Genomic DNA, 23894 nt, shown 5'->3' on the forward strand with positions numbered 1-23894 from the left:
TTTTGCTATGGCCACGCCCCCCCCCGAACGACGGAGTGGGCGTGGTTATTGGAGTGGGCGTGGCTAGCAGTGCAGGCGTGGTTAGTGGTATGGGCGTGGTTTGCATGTAGGCGTGGTTAGTGAGTGGGCGTGGCTTGTAGGAAGGGGCGTGGCCCGGCGCGGTGGGCGGGGCCTCATTCCCGCTCCGGTCGCCCGTGGAGACCCCGGGAGCGGCGCTCGGTGAGTGCCGGGATCCCGGGATCCGGGACGGGGCGGGGGTGTCCGGGGGGATCCCCGCGGCCACGGCGAGCCCTGCAGCCCGGGCCAGCCCTGCGGGGACAGCGGGGACAGCGGGGAGCGCCGGCCCGGCCCCTCGGGCTGCCGGGCCTGGCGGGGCGGGCCGGGCCCGAGCGGTGCCTGGCTCCTTTAGGGCTTTGCTTTGGAGGGTTTGGGGGTTTTTTAATTATTTTTTGTCGTGCTGAGGAGCATTCCCGATGCGGTTTCAACAAGTGGCGCGTGGCACGGGAATGAGGCAAAATCTGCTTAATTATGTAAAAAATAATCTGCTTAATTAGGCAAAGATAATTCTAAACCAGGCCGGTTTTCCTTCCTTTCCTTCTCCTTCCGGCCTCCAGCCCTTCCCCACGGCTCCAATGGATACCCAGAGCTGGCAGCTCCGACTTCTCGGCTCCCCCCCAGCTCCCAGCTAAACCCTTTAAATTTTCCCGATTTTGTTTTATTTTCCCAGCCATGGGTTTTCCTTGGAATCGCTGCTTGGCGGAGGAAGGTTCCCACGTGCGGGGAGCTGTGGGATGAGTGTGGGAAGGAGGTTAATTAGTGGGGAAGCGTCATTATTCCGGGAGGTTTCGTGTTGATACTGAGATTACACACCCTGTTGCAGTAATAAGTTTGCTTGGAATCATGGAATTGCAGAATATCCCGAGTGGGGAGGGACCCACACGGATCATCGAGCTCAGCTCCTGGAAGTTTTTAGTTCCTTTAAATTGTGATTCTCCATTGTAAGCTTAAATTATTGAAGTTTTTGGGAGGAGGGAAAAGAGGGTTTGGAGTGTATATTGTGATTTTAGCCTGGTGTTTTTAGGAAGAAGCTGGAGCTGTGCCAGGAGGGGTTTAGGTTGGATTTTGGGCACAGATCCCCAGGGAATGATCCTGGCCCCAAGGCACAGAGGGAGATTTTGGGATTGTCCTGTGCAGGGCCAGGAGCTGGATTTGATCCTTGTGGGTCCCTTCCATCTCAAGATATTCCGTGATTCTATGATTTAATTAGTGTGGCACATCAAATGGAATTCCCAGCAATTTGCCAGGTGATTAGCTACTATTTTAATTGGTTAGAACCCGCAGGATCAGGGACACTTGTGAGTGTTTGCCTGTTAAAAATACAGTTCTGGGAGTAAAGGAGGAGTAGTGGACAGGGCTCTGTGCTGCTCAGTGCCACTAAATGAGATTGAGGGATTAGTGTGGAGTTAATGACTCCAATCCCCTGCCTCATCTCAGCCTGGGATGCACTGCAGCTTTTGGGATATCTCTAATCAAGGAGCAATCCAGAGGGGAACAGTGAATGGGCTCTGGTGCTGAGGGTGAGCTCATTCCATAATCACCCAGATGCTGGAGGATTTTTTCCTTGAAAGATGAAATTCTCCTCTTATCCTGAGCAGTTCCTTGGGCTCCCAGGCAGCAGAACAACTGATCTCTCATGTCTTGCTGGTGTTAAATCAAATTATTGTGCTATAGGTTGTGCTATAGGTTTTAGATGCTTTTTATTTCAAATCTAATGGTTCTTTGGCAGTATGGTAACTTTTTAAGTACTGGAAGTTCTTAAGTTCTTAGGTTCTGTTGCTAAAAAGACTCAGAATATTTGAACCAGATTCACTTTGAGTTCTCTGTTGTAGGGCCTGGATTATGGAATCCCAAATGCTTGGGGTTGCAAGGGAACTTAAATCCCTTAATGCCATGAGCAAGGACACCTTCCACTGTCCCAAGGTGTTCCAAGCCCTCCAGCCTGGCCTTGGACACTTCCAGGGATCCAGGAGCAGCCACAGCTGCTCTGGGAATTCTCTTCCACCCTCCCAGGGAACAGTTCCTTCCCAAAATCCCATCCAGCCCTGCCCTCTGGGATTCCATTCCCTGTGTCCTGTCCCTCCCTCTCTGATTCTGCTCTGCTGGAAAAGCAGATCCATATTTGCTCCAGAAATCTGTGGTGCAGCCCCACAAATCCTCACCCTTTCCCTTTGTCCCCTTTGCCAGAGCAGAGATCACTGCAGGGGGCAGAGGGAATCGTTTCCAAAGGTTTACAGTTATCCAGGGAAACCCCAGCACAGCCTTGGCCCAGCCCTGGAGCCGTATTCCAGGGAGGATTGAGTTGCTGCAACTCCATCTGTGCTTGCACAAACCATGGGAATGGGGGAAGGCTGCAGGGTCCTGAGTCCTGGCACAGAAATGTCCCTGTGCAGAGCAGGAATTGGAGTGGAACTCCAGGAATTGGGGTGGAACACCCCCAGTTCCTCAAAGTTGTCCTGGACTGGCTTTTCCTTGGGAGCTGCAGATGTTTGGTGGCTCTTGGGATTCCTGCACTGCTGGAATTGTGCAGTGAATTTTGCAATATTGCACAGTTGGGGCTTGTTTTTCCAAACTTCAGTGTTCATCCTGTGCTGTGTTGGGAGTTCTTGGGCCCAGATCATTTCTGCTCTCAGGAATAACCTGGGGGGAAATTTGGAAGGGTGAGACAATGAGCAGAACTTTTCCATCCTGTATTTTGCAAGGATTGATGAGAAAGAGCAGAGGCTGTGGCAGGAGGGGGACTGGGTTGGGATTCTCAGTGGGATTTTAGGGAGGGAGGTGGAAGCAGGAAGGTGGGAGTGGGTAGGGGTTCATCCATCCCCTGGAGACACACCTGGGGGATGCAGCATTCCCTGCTGAGCCCCTTCCAGCCAGGTGTCCCTGGGGAGTAGAGGATCCACTCCTGCATATTCTGGTGAAAACCCTGCAGAGCTGCCTCCAGCTCTGGGGCTCCAGGAGAGGGAGAACCTGGAGCTGTTGGAGAGAATCCAGGGGAGGCAGCAGGATGAGCAGAGGATGGGGCAGCTCTGCTGGGAGAGCTGGGAATGTTCACCTGGACAGGAGAAACTTTGGGCTGTGGCCTTGCAGGGCCTGAAGGAGCTGCAGGGAAGATGGAGAGAGACAATTCCCAAGGGATGGAGGGACAGGACACAGGGAATGGCTTCAGACTGCCACAGGGCAGGGCTGGATGGGATTTTGGGCAGGAATTGTCCCCTGGGAGGGTGGCACAGGGTGCCCAGAGCAGCTGGGGCTGCCCCTGGATCCCAAGGCCAGGCTGGACATTGGAATTGGGACCCCTGGGACAGTGGGAGGTGTCCCTGCCATGGCAGCAGAACAGCAAGATGAGCTTTTTAAGGTCCCTTCCAATGAAACCAGCTGGGATTCTGTGAGGCCTGGGGTTCAGTGCAACCCAGATCCCATCTCCTGGTTCCTGGAGCCCCAGGCAGCGTGGCTGGGGGTGGATCACAGCTTTGGGATGTTCCCTGCACACCAGCAGCTGAGTATTTTTAGTTGTGTTCCTTGGAATATTTGGTGAAACAGGCCATGTGTTTATATTCAGCTTCCTGTGTCCGTATCAGCGTCTTGGCATGTGATGGAGCTCCAGAGGGAGGAGGGAAAGGGAGAGGAGTGTTTGCTGGGGATTATTTGTGCTGCTGGGATCAGCTCCTTGTTTAAACATCAGCTCAGGCAGGAACCAGCCCTGCTCTCCTTGCTTTACCCCCTTTGCCTTCCCATCCCTTCTCCCCTGCCTTTCCAAACCTGCTGTGCAGGCACAGGTGACTTTTTGGCACACTGTGCTTTGGGATGTGATCCAAGATTTCCTGCCCTGCTCCAAGCTCTGACTCTCTGCTGTTATCCTCCAGCGTTTTTCTCTTTGCTGTTGTCCTCCAGAGGGGTTTGGAGGTGGGAAAGCCCATCCTAGTCCTGCTGGGAAGGGAGCAGTCTGGATTCCCAGCCTGAATTCCCAGGTGCATTCCCAGGCTGCTGCCCTGATCCAGGCTGTGCTCACCTCTCCAGACCCATTCCCTGTGCAGCACCAGGGGGAGATTTCCTCTGGTTTTCCCATCTGGATGAGGGTTTTCCTTGTGCCCAACCTCCTCCAGAAGGTTTTCTGGTGATTTGGGCTGAGGAGAGGAAATTCTCCCTCCCAGTTTCCAAGAGGATGCCCTGGGGCCCAGCTCTTACTGCCTGAACCAGGGAAACATCACAAAAGGGGAGAAAACAGGGCAGGTTTGGGTGTTGGGGATAAATTCCTCCCTGTGAGGGTGGGCAGCCCTGGCACTGCTGTGGCTGTTCCATCCCTGGCAGTGTCCCAGGCCAGGCTGGATGGGGCTGGGACACCCTGGGACAGTGGGAAGTGTCCCCATGGCATTGGGATGAGGTGAGCTTTGTCCTCCCTCCCAACCCAAACTGGGATTCTATGCTTGCTGTGAATAATTTTGAGCAGATCCCAAATCACATTTTCAGCTCTGTTTGTACTTCAAGCTCCCTCCCAAAGTCAGGGGTTTGGTCTGAGCTTGGAGCTGGGATAAGCAGAAAGTGTCCCCAACTTTAATGGGAGAGGGACCATCCTTTCCCCAGCTCAATCCAGTTTGTGTTGCTGTAAAACCTGCAGGGATGCTCCAGCTGGAGCTGGAACTGGAGCTGCAGTGCAGGAGGACCTGGCTGGAGCTGCCAGCCCTGGCCAGAGGGGCTGGGACCCATCCAGCTGTGGAATTTCCTCAGCCCACGTGCCCTTCCCTGATTTATTCCTTCCCCAGCGGAGCCTTTTGCAGGGGGTGCATGACAGCAGGCTGCAGCTATGCCAGCAATGCTGCCTTTGTGGGGTTATGGCTGCTTTGATAACAGCTTTGATAGCAGCTTTGATAGCAGCAATATCAGCCTGGCCCAGAGCTGAATTATTTCTCTCTGAGGATGTGTTGGACTGGCTGAAGGTCTCTCCCAACCCAAACCATTCCCTGTGCTCTGTGGTTGTTTTGGCTGTGTTTCCATCCCCCTCAAGTCCATTTAAAAACCTTTCTTATTTTTCCCTGACAATTTCCAGGGGGTGTGAGCAGGCTGGGACATTGCACAGATAAGCAGAGCAGGAGTTTTTCCACTCAGACTTTGATTTTGTGCAGCAGTCACACGTCCGTGCAGGAGGTTCCATGTCACATTTATTTATTTTGGTTTCCTTGCTGGATGTGGACAGGACAAGCCTGGCACAGGGACAAGGACTGTGGCAAGGCACGCTGTCCTGAGCACAATTTATTTTCCTCCTCCACACAATGATTTGAGCAGCACTTTATTAAAAGTGTGATCTCGTTTCCAGCACGGGAAATGGGCTGTGAATATTGGGAATGCTGCCTGCCCTGCTCAGGATCATCCTGCAGGGGCTGAAAGAGGGTGAGGGACATCAGGTGGCTCTTCAAATGCTGTTTATTGTACCCAAATATGCACCATTTATTAATTATTTAAATGCTGTTTATTGTATCCAGATATACACCATTTATTAATTACTTAAATGCTGTTTATTGTATCCAGATATACAGCAATTTATTTATTATTTTAAATGCTGTTTATTGTATCCAGATATACAACAATTTATTATTTAAATGCTATTTATTGTATCCAGACATACAGCAATTTATTTATTATTTTAAATGCTGATTATTGTACCCAGATGTACACAATATATTTATTATTTAATGCTGATTTTTGTATCCAGATACACAGCAATTCACAGATTGTGGGTGACAGAGCCCAGCCCACAGCTTTCACCTCAGCTCTGGGTTTGTCTGAAGCTCTACTTCTGGTTACAATGCATTATTTACTTTTAATTGTATTTATTTAATTAAAACATAACCAATTAATACCTTTACTATTACCTATACCCTACCATAAACACTATTATTACCATATTCATGTTACTGTTCTCCAATCACTAAAACTTAATATGTTACAGTTTAAACTAAAAGTTGTTTTGTTCAGTTTTCTTGCAGTAAAAAGTTTTAAAATCTTTCTCTCTACTTGCAGCATGGCATTTTTGTTTACCTGTAAAAAATCTTTTTTTACTTAGTAAAAATGTCTTTTGTTTGGAGTAAATTTATGCTTTAAGTCATAAAAGCCACTTCCAGCTCATTTTACCCTTTAGCTCCTTAATTATCCAACAAGACTAACTCAATTCTTTTATATTAAAACTTGCTGTAATTTCTATTCCTTCCTCAAATTCTGCATTCATAAATCTTTGTTATACACACATATATATCTGTGAGACCTTCCCATCAAATCCTTGTCCTTCCCAGCACCATCCCTTGGGAATTCTGGGTGGGTTTTGCCTTTTTTGTTCCCTGGGATGAGGGAAGGGGGTGCCTGGGGCTCCTCCTGCCCTGTGCTTGTGCCTTGGCTGGGCATGGAGCAGCTCCAGGGCTGGAGCTTGGGTCCATTCCAAAGGGCTGGGCCAGCTCAGGAAGTGCCCTGAGCCCAGTTCCACACTGGGAATTCCGGGAATTGCCAGTCCCTGCTGGGAGAGGAGGAGTTCTGGGTGCCAGGGGGAGAGGAAAAGGGGATTTCACTTGGAAATGCATTCCCAGCTCCCACAGAATCCCCATCCCTGCTGGATTCCATCACCCTCAGCAGGGAGAGCTCAGGGCCTGAAGGGATCCAGGATGTGAGCACTGACAGAATTCCAGCTTTCTCTGGCCTCCACAGGGAATGTGAGCTCTCAGATTTGTTTAGGCAGGGGTTTAAACCCAGCTGGGAGAACACATCCCTGCAGGCTGACAGCTCCAAATCTCCAGGGCTGATTTGGGCTGGAAGAGACCTCAAATCCCATCCATCCCACCCCCACACCTTCCACCATCCCACTGCTCCAAGTTTGAGGTAGATTTTCCAACCTCAAAATATTGTTTTTGTGATCAGCATTAAACCACAAGTGCCAACCCCACCAGCTTTGGCTTTCTTGCACTGTGAAATCCTTATAATTTTCATTTTATTCTTGTTTCAGGATCATTACACTGATAAAATCAAGGCAAGCTGGACAGGGAGCAAGGCTGCCTATGTAGGTGAGCTTCCAGTCCACTCTGGTTCTTTTCTTCCCTGCAGAATACAAAGCAGCAGGACAGGTCCCAAACCCTGGTGATTTAATCTTATTCTGGAACAGAACAAATATAAAGTCCTTGGCAGGATTGCTGACACTTTTCACCTCATTCTTTTAACTGCCTGACTGCTTTTGGGTTGAATTTAAGGGGCAGAAAAATCTGGTTTTCCCACAGAAATTAAGCTTTTCCTTGTTTATTCTTCTGCAAATCTTCATCATTTCTGTATTTGCTGTGCTACATATATTTTGTTTGACCCTCAGAAAAAAAATGCAAATTATTCTATATCCCCCCCCCACCCTTAAAACCAGGCGCTTTGATAAATTCCTGCAGCCAAGGAGGTGGTGAAATCCTTCCCACCTTCCCAGTTTTTGGAGCTGAGCTCTCCCAGAGCATCTCCTGTCAGTGTCCTCAGCTTTATCTGTGCCAGACAAAGAATCTGCTGAAGGTCACATAACCTGGGGCCAGGCTGCATCCCGTGACTACCAGGCTGGAGCTTTCAGCACAGCCCTGTCCTGCTTTCCAGCCTGCTTTTCATCCAGCTGAAAGTCTCTTTGCAAATGTCTCTTTGGAGTTTTCCCCTTTTTTCCCAGTGGGAATGAGCAGGGCAGTGCCCCATGGGGAGGAAAAGGAAATTTCTGTGGAGAAAATGCCCTGCAGTTCATTGCCTTTTCCAAGATTTCAGCATTTAAAAGAACACTGCTCTGATGTTTTTCAAAGTAACCTTGATCTAAAAGTCACTTTTCATGTGTGTGCTGAGGATATAAAAAGTGGAGTCTGAAGAAAGGCAGAGGAAAACAAAAGCAGGTTTTTCCACTGCTCCTCTCCCAGAATGTACCCTGGGTTTGACAGGATCCCACAGTGGAGGCTGGCTTTGAAAATCAAAGGAGCTGCAGCCAGGTTTGATCAGAGGATGGTGCTGGGATCACTTTGGAGGCTGTGAAGGAACACAGCTTTAATTAAACACCAGAGCCCCAAGTCCCACTGAAGATCTTGGGAGTTTTCTGTTTCCTTTCATTTCACATCATTAAGGATTTTAATCCCCAATTAAGACACTGGCAGCATTAGTTATAATTTAAAAAAAAAATCTCTCTAGTGTAGAATCTCTCACTACTCTGAAGTAAATTCTCTGAGTGAGGGAACATCACAGATGGATGTTGGGTGCTTTTAGGGGTTTTTATTCTGTGTTTGCCCTGTGCAGACCAGGTGGATCTGCATGGCCAGAATTCCCATTTCTCAGCCAGCCCTGGCTCTGCACCTCCTCTGGGAGCAGAGCTGGGCTTTGCTGGGCCTTTCCTGCTGGAAAATGGGGTTTGAAATCTGAGCTCCCCCAATCCCTTCAGCTCTGCACATCCCAGAGCATCCCCATTTCAATCCCCCAAAACCTGCAAGTCCTGCAGCTTAAGGGTGTTTCAGCTTTTCCAGAGGGTGATCCCTGGGGGAGGATCTTGTCTAGGGAGGATCTTGCTTTCTTTCTTTCACCAAACCCAAACTTCTTCTAGCACATATAAAATATTTGTGCCATGACTGTAAATCTCACCTGAGACCTGTATAAATCCAGTTGTGTTGTTTTAAAATCCAGTCCTGTTTAAAAATCCAGTCCTGTTTTAAAATCCAGTCCTGTTTAAAATCCATTTGTGTTTAAAATCCAGTCCTGTTTAAAAATCTAGTCTTGTTTTAAAATCCAGTCCAGTTTAAAATCCAGTCCTGTTTTAAAATCTAGCCCTGTTTAAAATCCATTTGTGTTTAAAATCCAGTCCTGTTTAAAAATCCAGTCCTGTTTAAAAATCCAGTCTTGTTTTAAAATCCAGTCCTGTTTAAAATCCAATCCAGTTTAAAATCCAGTCCTGTTTAAAAATCCAGTCCAGTCCTGCTTAAAAATCCAGTCCTCTTAAAAATCCAGTCCAATTTAAAATCCAGTTGTGTTTAAAAATTCAGTCCAGTTTAAAATCCAGTCCTGTTAAAACTCCAGTCATGTTTAAAATCCAGTCCCATTTAAAAATCCAGTCCTGTTAAAAATCCAGTCCTCTTTAAAAATCTAGTCCTGTTTAAAATCCAGTCCTATTTACAATCCAGCCCTTCTCACCTGCCAGGAGCCAGGGAGCTGCTCACTCACAGCTTGGGGTGTAAAAATCTTTCTCCTGGTTCCCTGTGGTGGTCAGGGATGGTCCCTGCTGCTGTTTTCCCTGGCAAGTTTGCACTGTGGATGTCCTTGGATCCTTCTGGTGGGGACAAAAGCCTCCACAAAATAGAAACCCCCCAAAGCCTCTCCCATCCCTGTTTTCCTTCCCCCTCTGCTCATTTGGCTGAGTGCAGCACCCCGGGGTTTTCCTGCCCAGCTTCACTCCCATTTCCCCTTCTCTTTGGCAGAAGGGAAAGTTTCCAGCTCTGCTTCTTCCACTGGGTGTCAGCACGGCCCCACACTGAGGCAGCAGAGCCCTGGGCTTTCCCTTGGGCTGGAAAAACCAGGCTGGCTGCATGTCCTGGGCAGGGAGCAGCTGTGCCCAGCCAGGACGGGGCTGCTGGGCTGGAATCTCCTGCTGCTCCCTGCAGGACAACCAGCTGGAGCAGGAGCAGGGGGGACGTGCCTGCCTGGCTCCAGCCTCCCCAGGGAAGGTTCCAGGCTCCCCAGGGAAGGGCAGAGGGTGCCTGGTGCTGCAGGAGCAGGGCAGGGGTTGCTGTGGAGCTGGGCATGGCCAGGGCAGCGTTCCCAGGGTGGCTCCAGGACTGCTGCCCCTCCACTCCAGCCCTGAACAAGCATCCAGGCTTCCCAAATCACTCCCAAAATCGCTGCACCTCCTTCAGCCCCTGGGGGAGAAGCATCCTCCAGAGGCCATTGGGGTTTCAGGTGGGCAGAGGACGCTTCTTTCCCTTCCCTGGATATTCCTTTCCCTTCCCTGGATCTTCCATCCCCTGGATGTTCCTTTCCCTGGCTGCTCCTTTCCATTCCTTGGGTGTTCCTTTCCCATCCCTGGATGTTCCTTTCCCTTCCCTGGATACTCCTTTCCATTCCCTGGATCCTCCATTCCTTGGATGCTCCTTTACATTCCTTGGATGCTGCTTTCCATCTCTTGCATGCTTCTATCCTTGGATGCTTCTTTCCATTCCCTGGATGCTCCTTTGCTTTCTTTGGATGATCCATCCCCTGGATGTTCCTTTCCATTCCCTGGATGCTCCTTTCCTTTCCCTGGATCCTCCATTCCTTGGATGTTCCTTTCCATCCCCTGGATGCTCCATCCCCTGGATGTTCCTTTCCATCCCTTGGATGCTCCCTTCCCTGGATACTCCTTTCTATTCCCTGGATGTTCCTTTCCCTTCTCTGGATGCTCCTTTCCTTTCTTTGGATGTTTCTTTCCCTGGATCTTCATTTCCTGTCCCTGGATGCTCCTTTCATTTCCTTGGATGTTTCTTTCCATCCCCTGGATGCTCCTTTCCTTTTCCTGAATACTCCTTTCCTTGGATCCTCCTCTCCATCCCCTGGATGTTCCTTTCTCTTTATCCTCCTCTCCATCCCTGGATACTCCATCCCTGGCTGCTCCTCTCCATCCCCTGGATGTTCCTTTCTCTTTATCCTCCTCTCCATCCCTGGCTGCTCCTCTCCATCCCTGGATGCTCCTTTCTCCCTGTCAGGGCCCCTGTGCCTCTCCCACCCCTCCTGTGCTCACCTGGTGCAGGTGCTGCTGTGCCCTGGGGTGTGCAGGGGTTTTGGGGACACATCAGCTCTCCCTGAGCCCCCACACCCTCTGCAGCACCGTGGCTGAAAACAGAGCCAGGCACACTGAGATTTCCTTGGAGGCCTAAAAAAATCCAAAATCCAAACTGGAGTGACAATTGCAGAGACTGTGGTGCTGGTGTGGAGTTTGTGCATTGCTCAGAACTGAGCTGTTGGTTCCTCCCCCACCTTTCCTGCCTGCAGTGGCCTCCTGGCTTGGGCTGGGAGCATTTTCAGGTTCTGCAAGTCTTGACAGAGCTGCTCCCAAGGGTGCCCTGTAGGAAAAGCAGCCTGCAGTGTTCATGTCCCAACCAGCCAGCAGCACGTGCAGATCCCTCAGGATCCGTGGGAGCCTCACCCCACAGCCTGCCCTGCCCTGGGCTGGGGGTCAGGCCAGGCTCTGCCATCACCCCCTGCTCGTGTCCCCCCTCCAGGGGCTGCTGGGCTCTTTTTCCTGATTTCCATAAGGATTCACTTCAGCTTGGTGCCACTCCCTGCATCCCCTCTTCCTCCTCCCAACACCTCCCTGCATTTTCACAAGGAAAATTTTATTATTTTTATTCCTATGAGCTCTGGGGAGTGTGAGTCTCTCAGAGGAGGCAGCTGGGTTTGGGGTTTGCTGGTGTTATTCCCACTTTGTTTGCAGGGAGGTGCAAACAGCAGGGAATTTGCAGGACTGGGAATGGTGCCCTTGGAAACCTGCAGCACTTGTTATGGGATCACTGGAACCTTAAACTCGAGCTCAGGGCTGGCTCAGGGCTGACTCAGGGCTGGCTCTGAGCTGGGAGCAGCAGCTCTGAGCTTGCCCTGCTGCTTGTTTCCCTCTTTTCCCCTTTTCCCTGGGTTTTCCAGCACAGTGGGATCATTCCCATGGTGCTGATTATTCATGGAGCAGCAGCATCCAAACATTTGCAGGCTGGAGCTGCTCCAGCAGCAGCACCCTGGGGTGCTCCCTGCCATCCCAGGGGTGTGCAGGACACCCAGGGCAGGGGGAACAGGAGCTCTGGGGATGTTGGGGACACCCAGAGCAGGAGGAACAGGAGCTCTGGGGATGTTGGGAACACCCAAGGCAGGGGGAACAGGAGCTCTGGGCATGTTGGGAACACCCAGGGCAGGGGAACAGGAGCTCTGGGGATGTTGGGGACACCCAAGGCAGGGGGAACAGATCTCTGGGGATGTTGGGGACACCCAAGGCAGGGGGAACAGGAGCTCTGGGGATGTTGGGAACACCCAAGGCAGGGGGAACAGATCTCTGGGGATGTTGGGGACACCCAAGGCAGGGGGAACAGATCTCTGGGGATGTTGGGGACACCCAAGGCAGGGGGAACAGGAGCTCTGGGGATGTTGGGGGCACCCAGAGCAGGGGGAACAGGAGCTCTGGGGGTGTTGGGGACACCCAAAGCAGGGGGAACAGGAGCTCTGGGGATGTTAGGGACACTCAAAGCACGGAGTACAGGAGCTCTGGGCATGTTGGGGACATCCAGAGCAGGGAGAACAGGAGCTCTGGGGATGTTGGGGACACCCAAAGCAGGGGAACAGATCTCTGGGGATGTTGGGGACACCCAAAGCAGGGGAACAGATCTCTGGGGATGTTGGGAACACCCAGAGCAGGGGGAACAGGAGCTCTGGGGATGTTGGGGACACCCAGAGCAGGGGGAACAGGAGCTCTGGGGATGTTGGGGACACCCAGAGCAGGGGGAACAGGAGCTCTGGGGATGTTTGGGACACCCAAAGCAGGGGGAACAGATCTCTGGAGGTGTTTGGAACACCCAAGGCAGGGGGAACAGATCTCTGGGGATGTTGGGGACACCCTGTGTCCCCTTCCTGCCCTTCCCTGGATGACTTTGGCACAGAGGCTTTCCCACCTCCCTGCTCCTTGCTCTCCACTGCAGGGCTCCCAGGAGAGGGAGAGCAGATGAAACCTGAATTTGCAGCTCAGCTGTAACTTTAGATCCCTGAAAAAGCAGGGGCAGGACAAACAGAGGCTGATGGGTGTTAAACACTTGTGGGTGCTGTTCCTGTCACTGTTGTTGCTTTGTGTTTTACCCAGCCCACTCTTGGAGTTATTCACCTTAAAATCTGATTTTTTTTCCCAAAAGAAACAGCTACAAGACACCTTTGAGGCTTTCTCCTGCTGCCAGCCAGGCTTTGCTGCTCCAGCACGAGCTGGTTTTGCAGAACTGGAGCAAACTGGGAGCTGTTCTCCAGGCAGAGCTGCTGGGATTTCCAGCAGATTCCCAGCCCTGCTTTAGCAGTGCTGATTTAATTACCTTTCACTCAGCAGGTGCTTCACAAGTCCTGGACCTAAAAGAGTAAATAAGACAGTCCAGAGTTTAATTATCCCACTGGAGCTGGAGTTTGGCTGCCAGCCCAGGCGGATCTGGGATCTGCTGCATGGCAACCTCCTCACCTAAAGCCTGAGGAAAGAAATAGGGCAAGGCCTGGAAAAAATGGGGTTTTTCTGTGGAACAGGGGCAGCTCCACCTGTTTGCAGGTGTTTCAGGACAGAAAGAAGTGCAGGTGTGTGGCTGCAGGAGGAGCACTGGAAGTTTCCTGTGGATTTGTCTTTCCTCCTCAGCTTTCAGTGGGTAAATGAGAGAGAAATTCTTCCCTGGAGCCTGGGACAGGGGGACAGTGGGACAGGGGGAGGTTCCCTGCCCATGGCAGGGGTGGTGGCCAGGGGAGGCTCTTCTGGGGCTGATCCTTTTGTCTGGTTTTAGGCTGTGACTCAGCCCCAAGGGAGGCTCACAGCCCTGCCTGCAGCTGCTCTGGCCTTTGGGAATCTCTGTCACCACCTCCCTGGGTCCCTGGGCTTTGGGAATCTCTGTCACCACCTCCCTGGGTCCCTGCTCAGCTTTGGGAATCTCTGTCACCACCTGCCTGGGTCCCTGCTCAGCTTTGTCACACCCAGGGCAGTGGGGCTGTCCCCATGTGTTCCTACAGGGAATTCCCCTCCTGCCTGAAAATCCCAGAATGGTTTGGGCTGGAAAGGGCCTTAAACCCCACCCAGTGCCAGCCCTGCCATGGAAAGGACTTTAAATCCCATCCCTGCCATGGAAATAACCTCAAATCCCATCCCTGCCATGGAAAAAACCTCAAATCCCATCCAGTGCCATGGAAATAACCTCAAATTCACATCCCTGCCATGGAAAGGACTTAAATCCCACCCCTGCCATGGAAAGGACTTAAATCCCATCCCTGCCATGGAAATAACCCCAAATCCCATCCCTGCCATGGAAATAACCTCAAATCCCGTCCCTGCCATGGAAATAACCTCAAATCCCACCCAGTGCCATGGAAAGGATCTCAAATCCCACCCAGTGCCATCCCTGCCATGGAAAGGACCTCAAATCCCATCCCTGCCATGGAAATAACCCCAAATCCCACCCAGTGCCCCCCTGCCATGGCAGGGACACCTCCTGCTGTCCCAGGTGCTCCCAGCCCTGTCCAGCCTGGCCTGGATCAGCAGCCACCTTTTGTTTGAATGTCAAAACCTGTTGAGAATTGATTTTGGTGCCTTTAGCAGCAAAGGAGGAGTTGTTGGTGTGAGTGCTGGGACAGGAGAGAGCCCAGAGGGAAATGTTGGGATGGGGGAAGATCTCAGAGCTCCTTTTGGCTCAGGGCTGCCTGCTGAGCCCCAGGGATCATTCTGAGAGATCATTTCCTAGAAATCAGAGCCGTGCCCTCTCTGACTGAGGGGTTGTTTCTTCAGGGGACAACTTTGGGAGATCCCATAAACCCTGCCCAGGGCTCTGAACCCCCAAATTCTGCAGAATTGTGACACCCCCAGCTGAAATCTGGGGAGTTTTGTGAATTCCAGGGTGCCCTGTGAGAAATCCCATGGCTGCAGCAGCTCAGATGTTGCCAGGAACTGGGAAGGAAAACAGATTTATTGGGAGCTGACCTAGTTGCTGTAAATCTCCCTGTAGAAGAGATTTAGTAATCTTAGGAGGGCTATTAAAGCTCCTGTTTGTTTGGAGATGGGCAAATGCAGCAATTTAATTTTCAGATCTTATGGTTTGGGTTGTTTTGTTGTTTTGGTTTGGGTTTGTTTTTGGTTGTTTTTTTTTTTTTTTTTTCAAACATCTCATTTATTAACAAAGCTAAGCAGCTGGGAAAATAAGCACTGGAACTTTCCTAAGGAGGTCAATCCATGGAGGGTGGGAAGGGATCCAGAGAATCCAACAGCTCCAGTGGCAAAAGGGGTTTGGGGCTGGGGGAGGGAAGGCTGAGCATGGCCTTTCCCCAGTTAAATTAGAGGATAATGGTTTATCTTTTAATTTTGCAAATTTTTAACCTTTAAAAAAAAAAAAGTACTAAAATTACAGGAATCAGCAACTCCTGACCTGTCCTCTCAGAGCTGCATTCACTACTGGACAGAAATAAATTGCTTTGCAAGGTTTTTCACACTGCAGGTTGTGAGGGAAAGCTGCAGGGACAGGGCTGGGAATTTGGGCCCCATTTGTGGATCTGGGCTTTTGTGTCCATGTGAAACAGCTCCTTGTTCTCCCAGAGGTGATGGCCTGGGAGCTGCCCAGGCTGGAATCCCTGCTGGACCCAGCAGCTCTGGAGTTTCCTGCTTGGAAAATTCATTTTTCCTGCTTGGAAAATTCATTTTTTCCTGCTTGGAAGATTCATTTTCCATCTGAAGGGGATCCAGGAGAGCTGGGGAGGGACTGGGGACAAAGGGATGGAGGGACAGGACACAGGGAATGGATTCCCAGTGGGAAAAGGGAAAATTTGGGTGGGAATTGGGGAAGGAATTCCTGTCTGAGGAGGGGCTGGGATGGAATCTGGGCTTCCCCCTGGATTCCAAGGCTTGGAGCATCCATGGATCTGCAGGAAATGAGTTTTTAGTGCATGTCCCTCCTCCTGTGCCTGCACAGGCATTTCCTGCCCCTTGGGAATCTCTGCCCAAAGCTTTTCCAGGGAGTGTCCCCTCCCAAAGCCAGGACTAAAAAGCTGCTCCCAGCCCTGGGCTGGCCCAGGCAGCAGCTGGAACACAGCTCAGCTGCCAGGCTGGGTGACAGAAACCTGAGTCCTGCCCAGAAAGGTCACAGGGCCAGCAGGGATCCCAGCAGGGCCAGCAGGAGCTGGGACAGCCCAGGGACACTGAACTGGAACCCTTTGGAATCCCAGACTGGTTTGGCTGGGAGAGAGCTCCAAGCCCATCCAGTGCCACCCCTGCCATGGCAGGGACACTCCCACTGTCCCAGGCAGGGATCCAGCCAGGGCTCAGCCTGGGATATTATTTTATATTATTTTATATTATTTTATTTCTCCCCAAAAACCTTTCCCAGGGCAGTGCTGAGCCCCCATCCCTGCAGGGATTTAGAATTTAGTGGATGTGGCACTTGGGGCAGTGCTGGGGAAGGTTGGACTCCCTGGTCTCAGAGAACTTTTCCATCCTGGGATTCCACCCTGACTCAGGACCTTGTCCCTTCCTTGGTGCCCCCAGGGAATTTGTGCCTTTCCAGCACGCCCTGGGATCCCTGGGGAAGCTGCAAGTGGCCAAAGCTGTGCCACAAACCTGCACAGCAGCTCCCTGCTTTTCTTTGGAGCATGTTTGACATGTTTGCAGAGTTATTTTTTACCCTGTTGGATGTAATAATAATAATAATAATAATAATAATAAATAATCTGCTTTTTGCAGTGTGCAGCGGCCAGCTCTGTGTAAAAGCAGCTCAGGGTGCTTTGCTGCCTTCTGGAATAACAACCCCCTGTCTTTCCAAGCAGAACTTCCCTGCTGCACTGAAGATGTCTGGCAAAACAGGCACCACGACCAACAACATCGCCCAGGCGCGCAGGACGGTGCAGCAGCTCAGGATAGAGGCCTCCATCGAGAGGATAAAGGTGACAGCTCAGCCTTCTCCCCTCCTCCTCCTCCTTGGCTTTCCCCTCCCAGCTGCAGGGCAGGGAGATAACAGTGTGTGTGTGTGTGGTTTGTGTTTTTGTGCGCTCACAGTTCGGCTTTCCTCCCTCTCAAAGCTCAGCAAATCCAAATAAATTCACTTTTTGTGGCCCAGTGTCCCAGCCAGCCCTGCCCTCTGGCAGTGGGAGCCATTCCCCCTTGTCCTGAGAGATGAAAACTGCTCTGGAGTTATTTTGAAGCCCCTCCTGTTTGTGTTGAGTTTCCTGTAGCTGCTGTCACAGCCAGAGGGTGCTGGGCTCCCTCCTTTCCTTCCCCCAGCAGAGCAATGATTCCATCCCCCAGCACCTCTCCCTCACAGCTCAGCATTCTGATCCCATTTCCATGAAAAAATCCCATTTTTGCTGATTTTACCTCTCCCTCACAGCTCAGCATTCTGATCCCATCTCCATGAAAAAATCCCATTTTTGCTGATTTTACCTCTCCCTCACAGCCCTCAGCATTCTGATCCCATTCCCATGAAAAAATCCCATTTTTGCTGATTTTACCTCTCCCTCACAGCTCAGCATTCTGATCCCATTCCCACGAAAAAATCCCATTTTTGCTGATTTTACCTCTCCCTCACAGCTCAGCATTCTGATCCCATTTCCATGAAAAAAATCCCATTTTTGCTGATTTTACCTCTCCCTCACAGCTCAGCATTCTGATCCCTTTTCCATGAAAAAATCCCATTTTTGCTGATTTTACCTCTCCCTCACAGCTCAGCATTCTGATCCCTTTTCCATGGAAAAATCCCATTTTTGCTGATTTTACCTCTCCCTCACAGCTCAGCATTCTGATCCCATTCCCATGAAAAAATCCCATTTTTGCTGATTTTACCTCTCCCTCACACCCCTCAGCATTCTGATCCCATTCCCATGAAAAAATCCCATTTTGCTGATTTTACCTCTCCCTCACAGCTCAGCATTCTGATCCCATCTCCATGAAAAAATCCCATTTTTGCTGATTTTACCTCTCCCTCACAACTCAGCATTCTGATCCCATTCCCATGAAAAAATCCCATTTTTGCTGATTTTACCTCTCCCTCACAGCTCAGCATTTTGATCCCATTCCCATGGAAAAAATCCCATTTTTGCTGATTTTACCTCTCCCTCACAGCTCAGCATTCTGATCCCTTTTCCATGAAAAAATCCCATTTTTGCTGATTTTACCTCTCCCTCACAGCTCAGCATTCTGATCCCATTCCCATGAACAAATCCCATTTTTGCTGATTTTTCCCCCCTGTGTGCTGCAGGTGTCCAAAGCCTCAGCAGACCTGATGCTGTACTGTGAGGAGCACGCCAAGAAGGATCCCTTGCTGATGGGAATCCCAGCTTCTGAGAACCCCTTCAAGGACAAGAAAACCTGCATTTTGTTATAGGAGAGGGGCATTTTGTTCTAGGAGAGGGGCAGCTCCTCCTGCCAAGCACCACCACTCCCCCAGGTACCTGCACCCCTGGCTGCTCCCTGGCCCTTCCCTGAGCTTCCCAAGGCATTCCTGCTGCTCCCTCCTCTGTTAGGAATTTTTCTGACTGAATCCCTGTCTCTCCTGGCCAAGGGAATGGGCTCCAGGGTCTCTGCAGGGGGGTCCTGGTGGCATTTGCCAACTCCAACACGACCAAAGTTGCCTGAGCTTTGCAGGAAAAGCAAAGCTGTAGAGATCTGATGGAATCACTGGGTTTACACTTTTTTAAAATTATGGATTTTTTTTTTTTTTTGGGGGGGTGGGTGGGGGGGTTGTGCCTGTGCTGGCAGCACCTGTTGGTGCACAGGCACACTCAAAGTGCATTTTCTAGCAAAAACTACCTTGCAAAATGATTGTAGCAGCTGCTGGGGAGCTCCAGGGAGCTGTGCCTCAGCCTTCCTCCCTCTGGCCTCTCTTCAGGGCTTTGAAAGGACAGAGTTGGGAATCAGAGATGCTTTCCCTGCTTCCCAAGAGTTGAAAAAGCAGAATTTCCAGCTTGGATTCTGCTGCATTTTCTTCTGTGTTAGTATAAAACACACCCTTGAAGAAATGGATAAAAAATGGGAGGCTGGAAGAGGAATGCTGCCCTCACTCCTAATCCCAGCTGGGTTCTGTGCAGGGAGTCAGAACCTCACTCATTTTTATAAAAAAATTCATTTTTAAACAGGAAAAATGCCAAATTATCTCCAGCTTGTGGTTATGCATTTATAATTGGAGGGCCTTTCCATCTAGTATATATTTTATATATACACATAATAATAAAAAAAAAGTCTTTCTCTGTGTGTGTGTGTAGATAAATAAACTTTGTATATTAACAGCAAATTTTGGAGGGTTCAGAAATAGTCCTGACTTCAGCTGGCTGCAAATGTCCCTCTGTGATCTGCCACAGCCCTGCAGTGCTGGCAGGATATTTGCAGAATTTATGAACCACTTGTCTTTTATGTTGCATATTTGTCATTTCTGACTGAAATTATAGACCCACTTTTGATACAGATTTAAAAAAAAATCCAACTTGGTTTAACAAATCTCTTGGGCAGAGCTCCAAAAATCATCCTGACAGAGAAACCTGCTGCTTGTCCTGTGCTTGCCTGCAAATTATTTTTGTAATCAGAGTATTTTTCTAGTGGCAGTGGAAGAAACCCCAACAATGTGGCTCTGCATTAATTCCTTTTCACTGTGTCTGTGTCTGTTTGTCACACCAGGTCAGGATTAATGAGCTCTGTTAATTTGGGGGTGCAGGGCTGAGAGAAATCCAGCTGTGCCCAGCTGTGGGGAGGGAACAGCCTGGTGCTGTTGGTTGTTGCTTTCCCAGGAATCTGGGGAAAAAAAGGGAATTTCTGGTTGGTTTGGGATCCCTGTGGCTGCAGGGATGTTCTGGTGTCTGCCCTCAAAGCTGGTGCTGATCCAGATGTGCTGATCCAGATGTGTGATCCAGCACAGCTGCCCAAATCAGCATTGCAGCCAGAGGTTTTTGGGAAACTCACCACTTTTAACATCCATAAAATAAATCTGGGTTTTTTCCACTTCTCTCTGAGGAAATATTTCCCCAAACCAGTTGGGGGATCACTTGAATCTGTTTCCTAGAGGGGCATAATTCAGAGGTTTTCTCCCAAATTTGCCCTAAACCAGGACAAATACACACAGGAAATCTGGAGTGGTTGTGTTTGTGCTTTGCTTTTTCACATCAATACCCCCAGAAAGAACTGGAATTATAAAATTTGGGGGAAATGCAGGCTCTGACCTCGTGGAATTTTTTTAGAAAAGGAGAAGTGAGACCTTTAAAACCCACCCTGGTGGGCTGCTCCTTTTACCTGTGGCCAAGCTGATTTGGGGAGAAAAATGAGAATTTGGGGTGTGGGGACAGAGCTGGGAGGTGACACTGGGACAAACCAGAAGGGTTTGGATGGAACCTGAGCTTGGAGGAATGAATGTGGTGCTGGCTGTGCTGCAGTGTCCCCAGGCAGGGCTGGGACAGGGACAGGGACAGGGACACCTCGTGCTGGTGCATCCCAGGAGTGGGAGAACAGGTCCAGCCTCCCCTCCCAGCCAGGCTGGGGACAAAGTGACCCCGTGGCACTGCTGGGGCACACCAGGGGTCGGGCTGGGTGTGTCACAGTGTGTGTCACCGTGTGTGTCACCGTGTGTCACCGCTGTCCCCAGGCAGTGCCAGCAGCAGGGGGTGGATGCTCCTCCTGCCACAGCAGCGATGCCATCTGTGCCAGCCTGGCTGTGCCATTCAAGAGGAGCCTGGCACTGGGAAAAAAATCCCAAGGAAACAGCAGGATGGGATTTTCCTCCTGCAGGGAATTGGGGTTCCCCACCTGCCAAGGAGGAGCGTGGAAGCCTCAGCAGCAAAACCCTTTTATATATATATATATATTTTTTTTTTAGCTCCTTTGTGGCAGCATTCAAGCTACATAAATAAATAAATAAATAAATAAAGAACATTCCCAACATTTCCTGCAGCTCAGCGGCTGCTCTGGCCTTTAATTGCTTGGGAGGGGCCGGGAATGAACCCACACTGGAGCTGCACAACAGGACCTTGCCCATGGCCAGGACAAGGAAGCAGCTGCTGCTCAGCCCCCGTGTGCCTGACACGCTCCTGGAGCAAGGAAATAAAGCCTGGGCCAAAGGTTTGATTTTACACTTTATTTCAAAAAAAAAAAAAAAAAGAAGAAAACACAAAACGAGAACACCACAACCCCAAAAAACACTCGAATTTCAAACAATTATATCAATGGTGCTGCTTTTGCAGCCAGCTGGGAGAAGATTTGTGGTTGCACAACTGCTTGAGGTTCTCAAACCTCCAAGTATAAATAATTTCTCCATCAATATCAGAAAATAACTTACTATTATTATATATCTTAGCATAAAAACGTGAGAATTACCATCCCAAAAATCCAACAACATTGCTGGCAGAAGGCCTCGATTAACCTCGTTTGCTCGTTAAGGTGTTTAAAGCAGGACTTTAAGTGGCACTTAAGGACAGAAAGAGAGGGGAGCTCCGGGAGGGCACATCCCACTTTTCCTCAGCTCCAACCCCACGCTGCATCGCTTCCAACTTTATTATTTTACATCTATTTTTTTTGTTGCTGTCGTCATTGTCGGGTTTGTATTTTTATTTTTTTTCCCCTCCCCGCGGGATGCTGGAGCCGGGGCTGGGAGTCGCTTCCTGAGCCAAGTGCAAAGAGAATTTTGGCAGCTGCGCCGGGGTCACCGCTCGGGGAGGTTGATCACGGGCACCCACTGGTCCAGGTAGCGGCTCTCCCGGCAGAAACACATCAGCTGGCTCAGCGCTGGGTCCTTCCACTGCGACGCCTGCGGGTTCTGGAAAAGGGAGAGAAAAAAAAAAACCAGCTTCAGAGAGGCAGCAAAAAAACAACCCGAGCGCGGCAGGGGGGGGAGGAAAAAAAGCACAGCAGAAAGGCCAGGAGTGTGAATCATCTTAAATTGCTGCCGAGGCAAACAAACAAGTCAGGCCTGGGAGCATGTGAGGAGGTTAGCTTTGGACTCTGGGGCAGAGGAGGGAACGGGGGAAAAAAAAAGAGGGAGAGATAAAAGGCGGTGGGGTGGGGGAGGGAAAGAAAAAAGGGGGGGAAAAGAGGGAAAGATATAGAGGGAAGGGGGGAAATAAAGAGAGGAGGGGGGAAAATAATGAGAGGAGGGGGGGAAAATAAAGAGAGGAGGGGGGAAATAAAGAGAGGAGGGAAAAGGAGGAAAACGAAGGAAAGGAAAAGCAGAACAAGAGGAGAAAAAGGGGAAAAACAAAGAAGGACGGGAAAACAGAGCAGCAGGAGGAGGGGACAGCCCGGGAGCACCGCGGGACCCCCCCGGGACGGGCGCGCTGCAGCCGCGGGTTCGAGTCCCGGGCGCGGCGGTTCGGAGCGGCCCCGGGTGTCGCTGGGGATGTCCCCGGGGGTGTCCCCGCGGTGTCGCTGGGGGTGTCCCCGCGCTGTCCCCGCGGTGTCCCCGGGGCTCACCGTGACCAGCACGCAGTGCAGGTCGGCGGGCGGGTCGGGGCCCGCGGCGGGCAGCAGCAGCTCCGCCAGGCGGGCCGGGTTGCTGACGCGCAGGATGTTGATGTCGTTCTCGCAGCAGAAGGCCCGCAGCAGAGTGAAGTGGATCTGCAGCGCCGCGTCCCCCGCCTCCTCCTCCTCGGCCGCCAGCAGGCACAGCACCACGTTATCGGGGTCCCTGCGGGGCACCGCGGGCACACCGGGGTCACACACCGCGGGCACACCGGGCACGGGGCTCCGGGGCACAGGGGACGGGAGAGGGGGGCACTCACACGTTGAGCAGCTTGGCCGCCTCGTAGACGCCCAGGGTGAGGCTCCGCTGGCTCAGCGCCTTGCTCAGCACCTCCTGGAGCGCGTCCCCCGCCTGCTCCATCCTGCGCCGGGACACGCGGCACCGCCGTCACCGGCCGAGCCCGCGCCGCTCCCCAACCGGCACCCGCCGCCCCCCCGGCCTCACCTCCCGGCGGCGCGGCGCTCCCCGGGCAGCTCCTCCAGAGTCATCACGGGGACAGGGAGCCGGACACGGACAGGGGACACCGGGCACGGACACGGGCTCGGCCGCGCTCCGGCCGCTCCGGCCCCGCCGCTCTGCCGGACAAAGGCGCCCCGCGCGCGCGGCCCCGCCCGCCCCCCGCCGCCCTCATTTGCATACCCGGCTCTCATTGGTTCATGCAAATGAGGCCACGCCCATCAGCTGCACGGCCCGGCCGGGGGTGAACCCGGTGGGAGCGGGAATGGGAAAGGGACAGGGATGGGACAGGGATGGGACAGGGATGGGACAGGGATGGGAGAGGGACAGGGATGGGATGGGGATGGGGACAGGGATGGGACAGGGATGGGACAGGGACGGGACAGGGATGGGACAGGGATGGGAGAGGGACAGGGATGGGATGGGGATGGGGACAGGGATGGGACAGGGATGGGACAGGGACGGGACAGGGATGGGACAGGGATGGGAGAGGGACAGGGATGGGATGGGGATGGGGACAGGGATGGGACAGGGATGGGACAGGGACGGGACAGGGACAGGGATGGGACAGGGATGGGACAGGGATGGGACAGGGATGGGAGAGGGACAGGGATGGGATGGGGATGGGGACAGGGATGGGACAGGGATGGGACAGGGACGGGACAGGGACAGGGATGGGACAGGGATGGGACAGGGATGGGACAGGGATGGGAGAGGGACAGGGATGGGATGGGGATGGGGACAGGGATGGGACAGGGATGGGACAGGGACGGGACAGGGACAGGGACAGGGACAGGGAATGGGACTGGGACAGGGATGGGACAGGGATGGGGACAGGGAATGGGACTGGGACAGGGATGGGACAGGGATGGGGACAGGGAATGGGACTGGGACAGGGATGGGACAGGGACAGGGACAGGGATGGGATGGGACAGGGATGGGGATAGGGATGGGGCAGGGATGGGGACAGGGACAGGGATGGGACAGGGATGGGACAGGGACAGGGATGGGGATGGGGACAGGGACAGGGACAGGGATGGGGATGGGGACAGGGATGGGGATAGGGATGGGACAGGGATGGGGACAGGGACAGGGATGGGGATGGGACAGGGATGGGGACAGGGACAGGGATGGGACAGGGACAGGGACGGAACAGGGACAGGGACGGAACAGGGACAGGGAACAGGGACA

At 51.9% G+C, this 23894-nt stretch overlaps 2 protein-coding genes across 5 annotated transcripts; one reads left to right on the top strand and one right to left on the bottom strand.

The window, feature by feature from the left end:
• The first annotated feature begins 140 nt into the window (after positions 1-140).
• GNG12 (G protein subunit gamma 12) lies at positions 141-19389 on the top strand. Of its 4 annotated transcripts, none has more exons than XM_033067976.1 (4): positions 141-219; positions 7043-7100; positions 16499-16698; positions 18009-19389. In XM_033067976.1, the coding sequence occupies exons 3-4, from the start codon at positions 16603-16605 to the stop codon at positions 18132-18134; spliced, it is 222 nt and encodes a 73-aa protein (XP_032923867.1). In that variant the 5' UTR covers positions 141-219; positions 7043-7100; positions 16499-16602; the 3' UTR covers positions 18135-19389. The 4 variants fall into 4 exon arrangements, with proteins under 4 accessions (XP_032923867.1, XP_032923866.1, XP_032923865.1 ...); XM_033067973.1 differs by having other exon boundaries at positions 187-219; positions 16582-16698; XM_033067975.1 differs by lacking the exon at positions 7043-7100 and having other exon boundaries at positions 16582-16698.
• Positions 19390-21324: 1935 nt separating this feature from the next.
• On the bottom strand, positions 21325-22801 carry GADD45A (growth arrest and DNA damage inducible alpha). The gene is made up of 4 exons (XM_033067584.2): positions 22692-22801; positions 22507-22608; positions 22199-22412; positions 21325-21545 (listed from the first exon to the last, which is right to left on the bottom strand). Exons 1-4 carry the CDS (start codon positions 22733-22735, stop codon positions 21432-21434), a joined length of 474 nt encoding a protein of 157 aa, XP_032923475.1. The 5' UTR covers positions 22736-22801; the 3' UTR covers positions 21325-21431.
• Positions 22802-23894: the final 1093 nt, after the last annotated feature.

Source organism: Catharus ustulatus, chromosome 9 (assembly GCF_009819885.2).
Source record: "Catharus ustulatus isolate bCatUst1 chromosome 9, bCatUst1.pri.v2, whole genome shotgun sequence".
Lineage (NCBI taxonomy): Eukaryota > Metazoa > Chordata > Aves > Passeriformes > Turdidae > Catharus > Catharus ustulatus.